Raw genomic sequence first — 15,041 nt, forward strand, 5'->3', positions numbered from 1 at the left:
GTGGAGTTGTGGTCTCCATCATATCAGCTAGCTCAGCTCTCCATGGTCCTGTTCTACTGCAACAATAGGCTGGTCTGAATGTTCACTACAAAGAGGAAAGCTCAGTGTTACCTCTGCTGCCACACAGTTTAACTTGGGCAGAGTCATAACGTGGTCCCCAGTGCACATCAAAGAGGAAGCCTTAGAAAGAAAACCTAGTCTCTGGTGATTGCAGTCCTGGGGGTGAGGGATAGCTCAGTGGTTTGAGCATTGGCCTGTTAAACCCAGGGTTGTGAGTTCAATCCTTGAGGGGACCATTTGGGGATTGGTCCTGCTTTGAGCAGGTGGCTGGACTAGATGATCTCTTGAGGTCCCTTCCAACCCTAATATTCTATGATTACAGGACTGACTTTATCTCCCTACTGTAGTGTCTGTATACTGGGTGGTTAAGGGGGCCAATGTATTGGGACTTTCTCTCTCTAGTGAACTGGATGGTTTAGCCAGGTTACATTAGAAACCCCCACCACACAAGTCTGAATGACAGTAAAGGTTCAGGGATGGAATAGCAGGGGCAGCTGCTGGTCAGGACTAAACTGCATTAGCAAGCTATGTATGGGACTACTGCTTGGACCATACATGGCCCAAGCCAGCACCAGTCATTGCCACAAGCAGCAAGTTCACCCATGCTCAAAAATAAAATAGGTTTCATCATAGGAGTGGAAATCGATCAGTGAAGCCAGATATTGCCCATTGGCAGAGAGTGAGCCCTAGCCAATATGGATCTAAGACACCTCTCTCTCACCTTTAAAGTATGCAACAGACATTCCACAGTTGCACAGCTTGTCAAGGGCCTGGGCTAGAGCTGTCTGTATCTCATATGACCCAAGGAGCCACAGCTGGCACTCTGAAAAACAAAGAGATTAGGAGTGACTTGAAAAGGTCAACAAGAGCCACAAAGTTTTCAAGATTATCACCATCCGATGCAGCTGCAGCCCTGGTCTTGGTTAGAGCCCAAGAGGACCAGATAGGGCTCCAATTTACATGGAGTCCAGGGACTCAGGAAGTTCAGCCTGGAATTTGTTTACTAGGAGGAAAGGGAGTGAAAAACCTCCTTGAAGGATGAGGGCAAAAAGAATTAGATGCCACCACTAGCCATCCTCCAGGGTTAAACATATGCTGTGTGAACTAGTGAACCCACAGTGTGGCTTCCCTGGTTTCAAACACAGCTGTTTTCCAGCAAATCACTGGACTTGAGTAACAGGCCTGGTGTCATCTTTCTTCTCACATCTGTGTATTCTCATGTGTTTCAGGAAGATTGGCTGATCTAGGGAACGCATTAGGAAACCTTGATTCTAGTCCTTGCCTTCCACTTGACTCCCTGCATAACCTTAAGCAAATCACTTCTGCACCCCATACCTTCCTTATTAGTGGCTTCTTCCTTGTAAGCATAGTGGCAAGTGTCCCTGCCTGTCATGAGAGGGACCAGGTGGGGGCTGCATTTCAAAAGTTATGGAGAAAGGATTGGGTGAAGTTCTCTGGCTGTTGCAGTTCAGGAGGTCAGTCTAGAGCAGGGGTCTCAAACTCAAATGACTACAAGAGCCACATGAGGACTAGTGCATTGAACCAAGGGCCGCATCACTGACACGCCCCCTTGATGCCTCCAGCTCTGCCCAGGGCCAGCTCTAGCCTTTTTGGCGCCCCAAGCAAAAAACAACAACAAAACCATCTTCCCTGCGGCCGGAACAGCAAAGGGGGAGATAAGGGGGGGAACCAACCTTCCGCCCGGCTGGAGCAGCAAAGGGAGGGTGGGGGGGCGGAAACCAACCAATCTGCTGCCCGGCTGGAGTAGCAAATGGCGGGGGGGGGGGGGGGGCAGAAACCAACCAACCTGCCGGCCGGCTGGAGCAGCAAAGGCGGGCGGGGCGGGAAACCAACCAACCTGCCGGCTGGCTGGAGCAGCAAAGTGGGGGGTGGGGGCAGGAATTCCAGGAAACCTGCCAGCCGGTTGGAGCAACGAAGGTGGGGAGGGGTGTGAAACAAACCGCCTGGCTGACCAGAGCGGCAAAGGGAATTAAAAACAAAAAACCAAAAAGAAAAAAAAATACCTGCGGGGTGATGGGAGCGCGGGTGCAGGGGGACTCCCAGCCCTGCAGACCCCGGACAGCGGAGTGCACACCCCAGCTAGCAGGGGGTGGGGGAGGGAGGGAGAGAGAGAGAAGGGGGCAGCCAGGGCTTCCTTAAGTGGGGCGCTTGCCATGCGGCCCCTCCTGCCGACGCGGGCTGCCATGCCGGGCTTGCTGCAGAACTGGCACTGCTCCCACCAGCTCCCCTCCTCTGCACCGCCGCCCCCTACAGGGCGGCAGGAGCAGCAAACCAAAAGAAAAAATCCTGCAGGAGCGGCGGAAGCGGCGAAGTGCACAAAAAAAAAAAGTTTGGGTGGAATGCCGCTCCTTGGAATCTGCCGCCCCAAGCACCATCTTGCTTGGCTGGTGCCTGGAGCCGGCCCTGGCCCTGTCCACACTCCACCCCTTCCATTAGGCCCCTTCCCTGCCCCACCTCTTTCCACCCCTTCCCTGCCCCAATCCAACCCCTTCCCCGAAGTCCCCATCCCAGCGCTGCCAAGGGGTGCAGGTGGTGTGCAGGGTGTGGCAGGGGCCTCAGGGCAGGGAGTGCAGGAGGGGTGTGGGATGTAGCAGGGGGCTCAGGGCAGGGGGTTGGGGTGTGGGATGTGGCAGGGGGCTCAGGGCAGGGGGTTGGGTGCAGGAGGGGTGTGGGATGTGGCAGGGGGCTCAGGCAGGGGGTTGGGGTGCAGGAGGGGTGTGGGATATGGCAGGGGGCTCAGGGAAGGGAGTTGGGGTGTGGGATGTGGCAGGAGGCTCAGGGCAGGGGGTTGGGTGCAAGAGGGGTGTGGGATATGGCAGGGGGCTCAGGGAAGGGAGTTGGGGTGTGGGATGTGGCCGGGCCTCAGGGCAGGGGGTTGGGGTGTGGGATGTGGCAGGGGGCTCAGGCAGGGGGTTGGGGTGCAGGACGGGTGTGGGATGTGACAGGGGGCTCAGGGAAGGGAGTTGGGGTGTGGGATGTGGCAGGGGACTCAGGGCAGGGGGTTAGGGTGCAGGAGGGGTATAGGATGTGGCAGGGGGCTCAGGGCAGGGAATTGGGGTGCAGGGTTCAGACTCCAGCCTGGCACTGCTTACCTAGAGCAACGGTGGGCACTGGGGCCAGGGCAGGCTCCCTCTCTGCCTGCCCTGGCCCCTGGCCCCGCACTGCTCCATTCCAGGAAGCAGCTGGAACTGCGACCCTGCAGCCCCTGGGGGAGGGGGAGGGGCTCAGGGTTCTGTGCATGCGCTGCTCTTGCCGCTCCTCTAGGGATCTCCCACAAAGGGCCCATTGGCTGCGGTTCCTTGTTTCCATCCAATGGGAGCTGCAGGGGGCGGTGCTTGGAAGGAGACAATGCGGGAGCCCTCAGCCTCGTTCCCCCGGCCCAAAGGGGCTTGCTGCCAGCTGCTTCAGAGAGCGGCACGGGACTCACAACACCACAGGGGGCAATCCCGTGGGTAGGCAGAGGGACGGGGGAGGGTGCGGGGAGCTTGGCGGGCCACAGGCAAGAGCCCTGCGGGCCATGTGTTTGAGACCCCTGGTCTAGAGGATCATACTGGTCCTTTCTGACTTTAAAAAATCTATGACTCTCTGGGCCTCAGTTTCTCCACCTGTGAAGTAGGGATGATGCTACCCTACCTCTTACCCTACCTCCTCCCAGCCCCCAAACTTTACCTTTGTAATGAGCTTTGCAAGCTACCCACAAAAAACATTATAAGTGCTTAAATGACTCTGCAGAGTCACTTCAACTATAAGAGCTGGAGACTGAAGACTCAAGCCTCCTTAAAGGTGTTATCAGCTTCATTCCTGGGAAGAACACAGCTGGTTCTTTTGACTTGCAAGCAGGACAGTTGGGCTCTGGAAGTCATTGGGCATGAAAACGACCCTTGTGCAGAGTGGGTTTATGCACCAGTGAAGCCCAGAGGGTTTCAGTGGGATTTCAGTGGCTCACAGGCTTAGTGCCAGCTCTCTACACAGGGGTGAGTATCTTTTAAAGCCTCTGTTTTCTTTAGGGGGAAGGGAGCACTTCTCCCCTCCTGCTCCTGTCTGTACCCTAAGCTGGAACAATAGAGAAGCAGAGCTAAACAAAGAGCTCGGTGATCATGACGCTGCACTGTACAAGATTGGAGGCCATTTTTCTTTTAGGCCGAATATCCTGTGCTAATCTTCCTGCTGCTGATGGTTTTATAGATGCTCTGGTAAAATGGGGATAACCCCAGATCATGCCCGTCGGCGCTTCAGAACCCAAAAGTGGAAACCAGAGGTGTCATTTCCCAAACACGCCTACTACATTGCAAAAAACTATGAGGCCTGGATAACAGGAAACAACGTTCAAACCTTGGAAGAACTGCACCTCCTCATACAAATGGAGCAGTTCTTGGATGGTGTTCCTGAAGACATCACACGGTACATACAAGATGGAAAACCCAAAGATCTCGCTGAGGCGGGGAAGATTGGAGCCAAATGGATGGAACTGGCAGAAAGCAAGAAAGCTACTGTCAAGGGGAACGATTACCCCAGGGGGCACACAGACCATAAACCCTACAACCGAGGACAGCCAAAAACCCCACATACCACCCAAGTAAAGCCACAGACACCCTACCCTTCCACCTCACCAGTCTCCAGTAACTCACCTCGGCCCAGTGACCCATCAGATGGAAGATGCTTTAAGTGTAATGAACTGGGACATATCAAGGCCAACTGTCCAAAGAACACCATGCGAGTGCAATTCATTACACCACCATCACACCAAAGATCCCCAGGCCCAGATGCCTCTCAAATACCCTTGGAGCAAAGGGAAAATTTGAGAGTGGGCGAAAAGAAGGTTACTGCGTGGAGAGACACGGGGGCACAAGTGTCAGCTATCCACCAATCCTTCGTTGACCCCAAATTCATCAACCCAAAGGCCAAAGTTACAATTTACCTCTTCATGTCACAAGCTGTAGACTTGCCTACAGCTCAACTGCCTGTCCAGTACAAAGGCTGGTCAGGAATGTGGACTTTTGCAGTCTATGACAATTATCCTATCCCCATGCTACTGGGGGAAGACTTGGCCAACCAGGTGAGGCGGGCCAAGAGAGTGGGAATGGTTACACGTAGCCAAACCAGGCAAGCTTCCAAACCCATTCCTGTTCCTGAGCCATCCACAGACGCCCCGTCTGTGTTACCAGAGACCCAGACAGAGGTAGTGGACCCGGATTCCACGCCTACCACTGAAACAGCCACAGCATCTCCAGTCCCAGGTCCGGAACTGGAACAGCACCCAGCACCAGCGATTGCAACCCCATCTTCAAACTCAACGCCAGTGGGTGCCAGCGAGCCACAACTGGCAGAAGCAACAGACAGCCATACCCAAAAGGCTCAGCCAGAGCCTGAAATACCCTCAGGTGCACCAGCGGAGAGCGGTTCACCAGCAACGGAAACAACCCCATCACCTACATCGCTTCCAGAAGGACCAAGCCCAAGTCCACAGTCTGAGGAAGAACTGGTGACCCCAGCCTCAAGGGAACAGTTCCAGACTGAGCAGGAAGCAGATAACAGCCTTCAGAAAGCTTGGGCGGCGGCACGGAGCACCCCACCGCCTCTCAGCTCTTCTAATCGATCCCGGTTTGTTATAGACCAAGGACTTTTATACAAGGAAATCCTTTCTGGTGGACACCGGGAAGAATGGCAGCTGCAAAAACAGTTGGTGGTTCCAACTAAGTACCGGGGGAAGCTCTTAAGCTTAGCCCATGATCATCCCAGTGGCCATGCTGGGGTGAACAGAACCAAGGACCGGTTGGGGAAGTCCTTCCACTGGGAGGGGATGGGCAAGGATGTTGCCAAGTATGTCCGGTCTTGTGAGATATGCCAAAGAGTGGGTAAGCCTCAAGACCAGGTAAAGGCCCCTCTCCAGCCACTCCCCATAATTGAGGTCCCATTTCAGCGAGTAGCTGTGGATATTCTGGGCCCTTTCCCAAAAAAGACGCCCAGAGGACAGCAGTACGTACTGACTTTAGTGGACTTTGCTACCCGATGGCCAGAAGCAGTCGCTCTAGGCAACACCAGGGCTAACACTGTGTGCCTGGCCCTAACAGACATCTTTGCCAGGGTAGGTTGGCCCTCTGCCATCCTTACAGATTCAGGGTCTAATTTCCTGGCAGGGACCATGGAAAAACTGTGGGAAACTCATGGGGTGAATCACTTGGTTGCCACCCCGTACCACCATCAAACCAATGGCCTGGTGGAAAGGTTCAATGGAACTTTGGGGGCCATGATACGAAAATTCATCAACGAATTCTCCAATAATTGGGACCTAGTGTTGCAGCAGTTGCTGTTTGCCTACAGGGCTGTACCACATCCCAGTTTAGGGTTTTCACCATTTGAACTTGTGTATGGTCATGAGGTTAAGGGACCATTACAGTTGGTGAAGCAGCAATGGGAGGGGTTTACGCCTTCTCCAGGAACTAACATTCTGGACTTTGTAAGCAACCTACAAAGCACCCTCCAACACTCTTTAGCCCTTGCTAGAGAGAACCTAAAGGATGCTCAGGAAGAGCAAAAGGCCTGGTATGACAGACATGCCAGAGAACGTTCTTTCAAGGTAGGAGACCAGGTTATGGTCTTGAAGGCGCAACAGGCCCATAAGATGGAAGCATCATGGGAAGGGCCATTCACGGTCCAAGAGCGCCTGGGAACTGTAAACTACCTCATAGCATTTCCCAATTCCTCACTAAAGCCTAAAGTGTACCATGTTAATTCTCTCAAGCCTTTCTATTCCAGAGACTTACAGGTTTGTCAGTTTACAGTCCAGGGAAATGAGGCTGAGTGGCCTGACGGTGTCTACTACGACGTGAAAAAAGACGGTGGCGTGGAAGAGGTGAACCTCTCAACCACCCTGGAACGTCTGCAGCGGCAACAAATCAAGGAGCTGTGCACTAGCTTCGCCCCATTGTTCTCAGCCACCCCAGAACGGACTGAACGGGCATACCACTCCATTGACACAGGTAATGCTCACCCAATCAGAACCCCACCCTACCGGGTGTCTCCTCATGCCCAAGCTGCTATAGAACGGGAGATCTAGAACATGCTACAGATGGGTATAATCCGCTCATCTACCAGTGCATGGGCATCTCCAGTGGTTCCGGTACCCAAACCAGATGGGGAAATACGCTTTTGCGTGGACTACCGTAAGCTAAATGCGGTAACTCGTCCGGACAACTATCCAATGCCACGCACCGATGAGCTATTGGAAAAGTTGGGACGTGCCCAGTTCATCTCTACAATAGACTTAACCAAGGGGTACTGGCAAGTACCGCTAGATGAACCTGCCAAGGAGAGGTCAGCATTCGTCACCCATGCGGGGGTGTATGAATTCAATGTCCTTTCTTTCGGCCTTTGAAATGCACCCGCCACCTTCCAGAGGCTGGTAGATGGTCTACTAGCTGGACTGGGAGAATTTGCAGTTGCCTACCTCGATGATGTGGCCATTTTTTCAGACTCCTGGCCCGAACACCTACTACACCTGGAAAAGGTCTTTGAGCGCATCAGGCAGGCCGGACTAACTGTTAAGGCCAAAAAGTGTCAAATAGGCCAAAACAGAGTGACTTACCTGGGGCACCAGGTGGGTCCAGGAACCATAAACCCCCTACAGGCCAAGGTGGATGCTATCCAAAAGTGGCCTGTCCCAAGGTCAAAGAAACAGGTCCAATCCTTCTTAGGCTTGGCCGGATACTACAGGCGATTTGTACCACACTACAGCCAAATCGCTGCACCGTTGACCGACCTGACCAAAAAGACCCAGTCAAATGCAGTTAAGTGGACTGATGAGTGTCAAAAGGCCTTTACCCAACTTAAGGCAACGCTCATGTCTGACCCTGTGCTCAGGGCCCCGGATTTTGACAAACCATTCCTAGTAACCACAGATGCATCTGAGCGTGGTATAGGAGCAGTGCTCATGCAGGAAGCAACACATCACAACTTCCATCCTGTCGTGTTTCTCAGCAAGAAACTGTCTGAGAGGGAAAGTCACTGGTCAGTCAGTAAAAAGGAATGCTATGCCATTGTGTACGCCCTGGAAAAGCTACGCCCATATGTTTGGGGATGGCGGTTCCAACTACAAACTGACCATGCTGCACTAAAGTGGCTTCATACTGCCAAGGGGAACAACAAGAAACTTCTTCGTTGGAGTTTAGCTCTCCAAGATTTTGATTTTGAAATTCAACACATCACAGGAGCTTCTAACAAAGTTGCTGATGCACTCTCCTGTGAGTTTCCCAGAATTCAGTAGTTATAAAGTGTTCTTAAAATGCAGAAGTCTGTTAGTTATATATTTAGTAGTATATGTAAAGGTGCATGTGTTGTAGTAATCTGTTTATTTTAACGTTCTAGAAGGAAATCGCCACCAGTGAGCTTCCCCACTGTCTGCAATTTGGGGGGCGTGTCATAAACAGATAGCTAAGGGTTAATGTCTCTTTCACCTGAAGCACCTGACCAGAGGACCAATCAGGAAACCGGATTTTTTCAACTTTGGGTGGAGGGAAGTTTGTGTCTGAGTCTTTGTTTTCTGGCTGCCTGCTTTCTCTGAGCTTTGGAAAAGTAGTTTCTACTTTCTAGTCTTCTGTTTCTAAGTGTATGGACAAAGAGATCAGATAGTAAGTTATATGGTTTCTTTTCTTTGGTATTTGCATGAATATAAGTGCTGGAGTGCTTTGATTTGTATTCTTTTTGAATAAGGCTGTTTATTCAATATTCTTTTAAGCAATTGACCCTGTATTTCGTCACCTTAATACAGAGAGACCATTTGTATGTATTTTTTCTTTCTTTTTTATATAAAGCTTTCTTTTAAGACCTGTTGGAGTTTTTCTTTACTTCAGGGAAATTGAGTCTGTACTCACCAGGGAATTGGTGGGAGGAAGAAATCAGGGGAGATCTGTGTGTGTTGAATTTGCCAGCCTGATTTTGCATTTCCTCTGGGTGAAGAGGAAAGTGCTTTTTGTTTCCAGGACTGGGAACGGAGAGGGGGAGTCACTCTGTTTGGATTCACAGAGCTTGTGTCTGTGTATCTCTCCAGGAGCACCTGGAGGGGGGAAGGGAAAAAGGATTATTTCCCTTTGTTGTGAGACTCAAGGGATTTGGGTCTTGGGGTCCCCAGGGAAGGCTTTTCAGGGGGACCAGAGTGCCCCAAAACACTCTAAATTTTTGGGTGGTGGCAGCAAGTACCAGATCCAAGCTGGTAACTAAGCTTGGAGGTTTTCATGCTAACCTCCATATTTTGGACGCTAAGGTCCAAATCTGGGACTAAGGTTATGACAGGAGGCCATTTTTCTTTTAGGCCGAATATCCTGTGCTAATCTTCCTGCTGCTGATGGTTTTATAGATGCTCTGGTAACCCCTGAGCCACTCCCAGGATGGACAGTAGAAGCTGAAGTTCTAGGAAGGCTTGAAGCTTATAAAGGGAGAATGTCCACCTGTTTGTCCCTTCAGGGCAGTTTCTTCAGTTTTCCCTGGGGGTCTTAGATCCAGGGAGCAGAGAAGGGATCTAGGACCTACCTGCTATATGGAGGCAGAGGGAGATGGGCTGGCTGAAGCGGCTGCTCGGGCAGTCATTGAACTGTCCTGGCGTGGGGCTGCTGAGGGCGTAGATGGAGGGGTCCCGGGTCACGGAGCAGCAGCTGCACCGACTCATAGACATGTTATCTGGCTGGCGGCTGAAAGAGGCAGAGACACAAATTAGAAGAAAATATGATCTGCAACCCAGACTGTTGGTGCTCCTGACTCAATAGCAGGGTGCCTGCACCAGGCGTGGATGTTGATGCCATATACATCTGCTTTCCCCACCAAAATAAAGAGCTGAGGGAGAGACTTCCCTTCCTCTGTCACTCCTAGCCTTCTGGAAAGAAACTCAAGAGCTCTTTGGAACCTCTCAAGACAGAAGACTGTAGTGTCTTCAACAGACCCCTTCTCTTTCAGCATGCCACTGTCTACCCATTTCCTCCATTCCATTCACCCATCTCCAAAGGTGATGCAGCTCTACGCAGAGTCCACCAGGGGGAGGGTTTCAGTGGATGCACAGCCTGGCCAGAGTAGGGTGATTACCCATCCCTTATTTTGAGAAGTATTGAAATGTATTAAAACTGACAATAAGGACATTTGAAACATTCCATTGAAGCTGAGGATAATTGCAATGTATACCTGAGGCAGTCGAAATGTACACTGGGGAGAAAAATCAATGACATGTAAAGGGAAATTGTGTTTCCCTAATATGTCCCTTAAACAAAGCGTTGTCCCTTGTTTTTCATGTACTTTCCCTTAATTCCAGCCAACAAAGGTGGCCACCTGAGGCCAGAGTGAGCTGGCCTAATAAGGGAGATGCTTGCACTGGATCTCTGAGGTTCGAGCTCAGGATGCAGTTGCTGGCTAGGGTGGGAGACAATGGAACAAAGCAGCTAAAAATTAAGACAGGGACCAAATTCCCCAGCTCAGATCCCAGGGATTAAGGATGGAGCCCAGAGTGTAAACGGCTGCACAGACTATAGCTGATTCGCTCCTGGAGAGCAGGGCACCTTTCTGGCTAGAGGCAGACTCTGCTCCGTGTGGAGAGCAGAGGACTGTGGGAGGGAGGAATGTGTCTAGAATGCCCAATTTCCCAATCCAAGGATTAAATCACAACTAGCTCTGATGCCGTCAACAAGAGTCCCAGCTTTTTTCCTTTGAATCCTCCTCCTCACTGATAAAGAGACAGCTCTTCTCCAGCTTTGGAGCTAGGACACTGGGCATCATTTTAAACAATTAGATGTGCCCTTTCAATCCCAGTTCCTCTGTCAATACCACAGACAAGAGGCTTTTCTGTTGTCTTCTACCTACCTGTCCACCCAACCCTGTCCATTCCATTTCCTCACCCTGCTTACACCCCACCTCACCCATTCCGCCATTCGCTGCCCTAGCCTTTCCAGAGACCAGGATGTGCTCATCAGTCACTTGTTAACCATGTTGATGCTTACTAACCGAGATGCACACACTTAGTTGGTGGTATTCCTCTAGAGTCTGTTTCTGAATAAGAGCTGTGGATTGTGGGAAATGGGGTGGATGATGGATCCAATCATACCAGTCATAAGATTGGTGGAAGGAGCCAATGATTTTTGGGGGGTTGAGATGGGCCAGTGTGTTCCAGTCTAGACTTGAGCTCAAGAAGGGGAGACTGGCAAGTCAAGCAGCTGGAAAAAGGTTGGTGTGTGATGAGGCCACCATCAGGCTGAACAGAAAAGGGGCATGCATACAGGAGAGGCCGCCCGCTGTGTTACACATGGGTCATGGCTTGATCAGAGAAAGCTCATGCCATACAGTAAACCAATTGCTATCAGGGACTACATACTTCTCACAGGTGACCAAGACCTTCTCAAGGGTCTGCTTATTGCTTTGGAAGAGCAAAAAACAGTCCATTAAGCAAAAGTCCTTTCAGACCCCGTCAACCCCACTCTACTGGGCTGCCTTCTCACCTGTTTTTCTCATAGGCATGTCTCCCAGGGGTCAGGATCTCCAGGAGCTCTGGGTCTGCACTCCCATTGCTCGTGTACACTAAAGCATCCAACAGGTTGGTAGCACATGCTGCTTTCCCCAAGGTGAAACTGCTGCTGTTTCCAATGTACAGGGCGATGGCTTGGGAACCAGTGCTGAGAAGAGGGCTGCTGGAGTTTGGTGGGAATGGCAGGTCAACTGCACCGCAGGGAAGAATGAGAAAGATTGGAATAGATGCAGTGAATTAAAAACCCAGCATCTCCAGGTTCATTTAAAAACTTCTAGGGAGGGATAGCTCAGTGGTTTGAGCATTGGCCTACTAAACCCAGGGCTGTGAGCTTAATCCTTGAGGGGCCACTTAGGGATCTGGGGCAAAAATTGGTCCTGCTAGTGAAGGCAGGGGGCTGGACTCGTTGACCTTTCAAGGTCCCTTCCAGTACTAAGAGATTGGTATATCTCCAATTATTATTTATTTAAAAACATACAAACTGGCAACAACTCAGCAGAGAATTAACAGAGCTCAGGGTCAGCAGAGCAGCAGATCACATCATGTAGCACAGGGAGAGTTCATTTCAATTTCTAGCTCTCACTCTAACCCATACCTTTCCCTGTCATTTATACTTCCAACTTTGACAAAGAGCTTTCTTTTGGGCTAAAATATCCCATCCATCACTGTGCCCAGAGGTGGATTTTGTAGGGGAGTTTTTGCAAAGCTGGTTCTGCTGTATGAGTTCTACTTGCATAAGGAGACAAAACTCTACCCCTGCATTCTGATCAAATAACTGACATGCACAAAATTGGAAACAAGAAATTCTGACATGCTTTTATTCAGACTTGGCTTACTCCTCAATGAGATCTGCAAAACAAGCTAAGCCTGAAAGTTGAATATACTGTAACTTACTATATACAAAGCTGTTAAAAAAATCCATTTTGTATTCTGTTATGGTATTTAAGTATAAATGTGTGATAAAAAGTGACTATATGTTAGAGGCATAAATACAAGGGGACAGAACTAAGGTTGAAAGTTCAACCTTAATTTTGATGCATTTCCTTATTTCTCTCCTCATCTTTATTGTGGCACTGACACTATTTTATTTCATTTGTTAGCCGATTGAAATTGCAGGAGGTAGAATGTTAATAATATTTCTATAGCACTTTCAACCCAAGAATCTCAAAGTGTGAAACATTAAGGAATGACATCTCAGTACTCCTATGCGGCAGGGAAGTCCTGTCCCTGATTTACAGATGGGGAACAAACACAAGGGATTGAAGTTATTGACTAGAGTCACACTGGGACAGTGACAGGGCTGCAACCCAATTCCTAGTCCTGTGCTTTGGCTACTAACTTGGGCATCCTAGTAAGTTGCTCTGCTGGAATTTGGCCTGTACACTATTCTCTTTGTTGCTCAGCACCTTGGAAGCTCTGGTGTCTAGATCTCTACAGTTGCCACTGGCCAGGATTTCAAATGAGACTAGAGGTTTTGGGTGCCTCAATTTTGGTGGGCCTCTTATGATTTTCAGAAAGTGCTAAGTGCCCACTCTCTGAAAATCAGGTCCTTTGAAGGTGCCTCATTTTGGGGGGCCCCAAGAATGTAGGTATCCCCAAATCAGTACCCTTTTGAAAATCTTAGCCCCCCTCTCAAAAATACAAACTAAAAAACCCCCATAAGACGTATGAGCCAGAAGTTCAACATCTCACCTCAAACATGGCATCTCCACAGGCAGCACAGCATCTCCTACTGCTATCCTGGGGAACTAGTTTCATACTGACTTGAGAGCCTCTTGCTGAATTATCAACATTAAACTTATTCCATGGGAATCTCCCATCCTATCAGGCTATCCCTGCTTAGCGTGAGACAGGAGAAGATCACAGCCGGAGGTTGCCAGTTAGCCTGAATCCCCTTAGTTTGTCATAGATCTCAAACCCCATTAAAGTACAGATGGTTCTGGTGTAAATTTAAAACACTATCTTTCTGAAGGAAAACCGGGACACCATGAATGGGACTGCTGATAGTCTGAATTTCAGCAAGAGAAGTAGAGATTGTTTGGTGTGACTAGTGTTTTAAAGAGACATGGTTGACTTAAAAAAGAAAAAGTTGGTCAGAAAATGTTTTATCTGCTGTTGCTACAAGTACGACAAAGTTACTGTGGAAAAAGAGATTTCCATTAATCTTTTTCAGTTAACTTTGTGCATTTTGCAGCACTTTTAGTTTCCTTTTTAGTCAGTTTCCACATTTGTATGAGTCTCTCTCTCAGTTGTATGGGAGAAAAACAAAATCTAAGTTCATATATGGCTTTAACTACTGCAGTATCTAACGTCTCACATCCTTTAAGGTGCTTATCCTCACATCACATCCTCCTTGTGAGGTAGGTCAGCACTAGTACCCTCTCTGTGCACAGTGTCTCAGCTGTAAGTGGCTTGTCTAGGGTAGCACAGGAAGTCTGTGGCAGAGCAGGGAATTGAGTTCCAGGCCAGCAACCTAACCACAAAACCATCCTTCTTCCCAACACACACACACAGACACCAAAACATGACTACAAAACCACAGTACTTGGAAGGATGATTCAGGCAAAGGACCTGAAACTACTTTTAGCACATTTGTTTTAGACTGATTAGATTTCACATTGGTGTCTCTCTAAGTGATCAACCTGTTATTTAAAAAGTAGCCAAAGTTCTGGGTAACTAATGTAACTGAACTGCTTGAAATGTATATTGCAGTTTAAAAAAGTATAAATAAGGGTCCCGTGTTTGTAAGTGATGACTAACAATCCTGACTCACAGAGTTACACAAGATGTTCTGCGGAGTCAGTGTCTCTACCAGCCAGATTCCTCTGTTCAGCTGGCCAAGTTTAGTAACATATTTGCTCCCCATCCATTTCTCCACCGGAAATGTCAAAAGGGGAGACAGCTCAGTGGTTTGAGCAGTGGCCTGCTAAACCTGGCGTTGAGAGTTCAATCCTTGAGGGGGCCATTTGGGGATTTAGTTGGGGACTGGTCCTGCTTTGAGCAGGGGGTTGGACTAGATCTGTGGTGTCCAGGGGTGCCATGGTGCCCGCCAGGGTATTTATGTGTGCCTGCCTAGTGCCCAGCAGAGGAGAGAAGCCATGGCCCCGCACCTGACAGGGCCCGAGAACTCCGGGGCTGTGGGCGCCAGTGTTCAGTCCCCCGTAAGCGTGGGGCCTGTCTAGTGCCCAGCAGGGGAGAGAAGCCAGGGCCCCACGCCTGCTGGGGACAGAACACCAGCACCTGCAGCCCAGGAGTTCTCTGTCCTTCTGGCTTCTCTCTGCGCTGCCCAGAACTGGCACCAAAACAAAAAACACTCCAACTCTGCAGAATGGACGGAATGTTGCCCCGTAGCATGTGCTGCCCCAAGCACATGCTTGCTCCACTGGTGCCTGGAGCCGGCCCTATATGTGAGTAATTGTTGGTGCCCACTCCAATCTTCTGAAAACATGAATGTGCTACTGGC

General features: G+C 49.9%; 1 protein-coding gene across 4 annotated transcripts in view; it reads right to left on the reverse strand.

The window, feature by feature from the left end:
• Positions 1–15,041, reverse strand: part of LOC115642181 — a 45,154-nt gene that overhangs the window by 15,774 nt on the left and 14,339 nt on the right. For all 4 annotated transcript variants that reach the window (XM_030545670.1, XM_030545668.1, XM_030545667.1 and 1 more), the window contains 3 exons: positions 11,553–11,769; positions 9,607–9,764; positions 782–883 (listed from right to left, as the gene is read on the reverse strand). In XM_030545670.1, the coding sequence (XP_030401530.1) occupies positions 782–883; positions 9,607–9,764; positions 11,553–11,769 (477 nt within the window). The remainder of the gene's footprint in view (positions 1–781; positions 884–9,606; positions 9,765–11,552; positions 11,770–15,041) is intronic.

This window comes from Gopherus evgoodei, unplaced genomic scaffold (assembly GCF_007399415.2).
Source record: "Gopherus evgoodei ecotype Sinaloan lineage unplaced genomic scaffold, rGopEvg1_v1.p scaffold_38_arrow_ctg1, whole genome shotgun sequence".
Taxonomy (NCBI): Eukaryota; Metazoa; Chordata; order Testudines; family Testudinidae; genus Gopherus; species Gopherus evgoodei.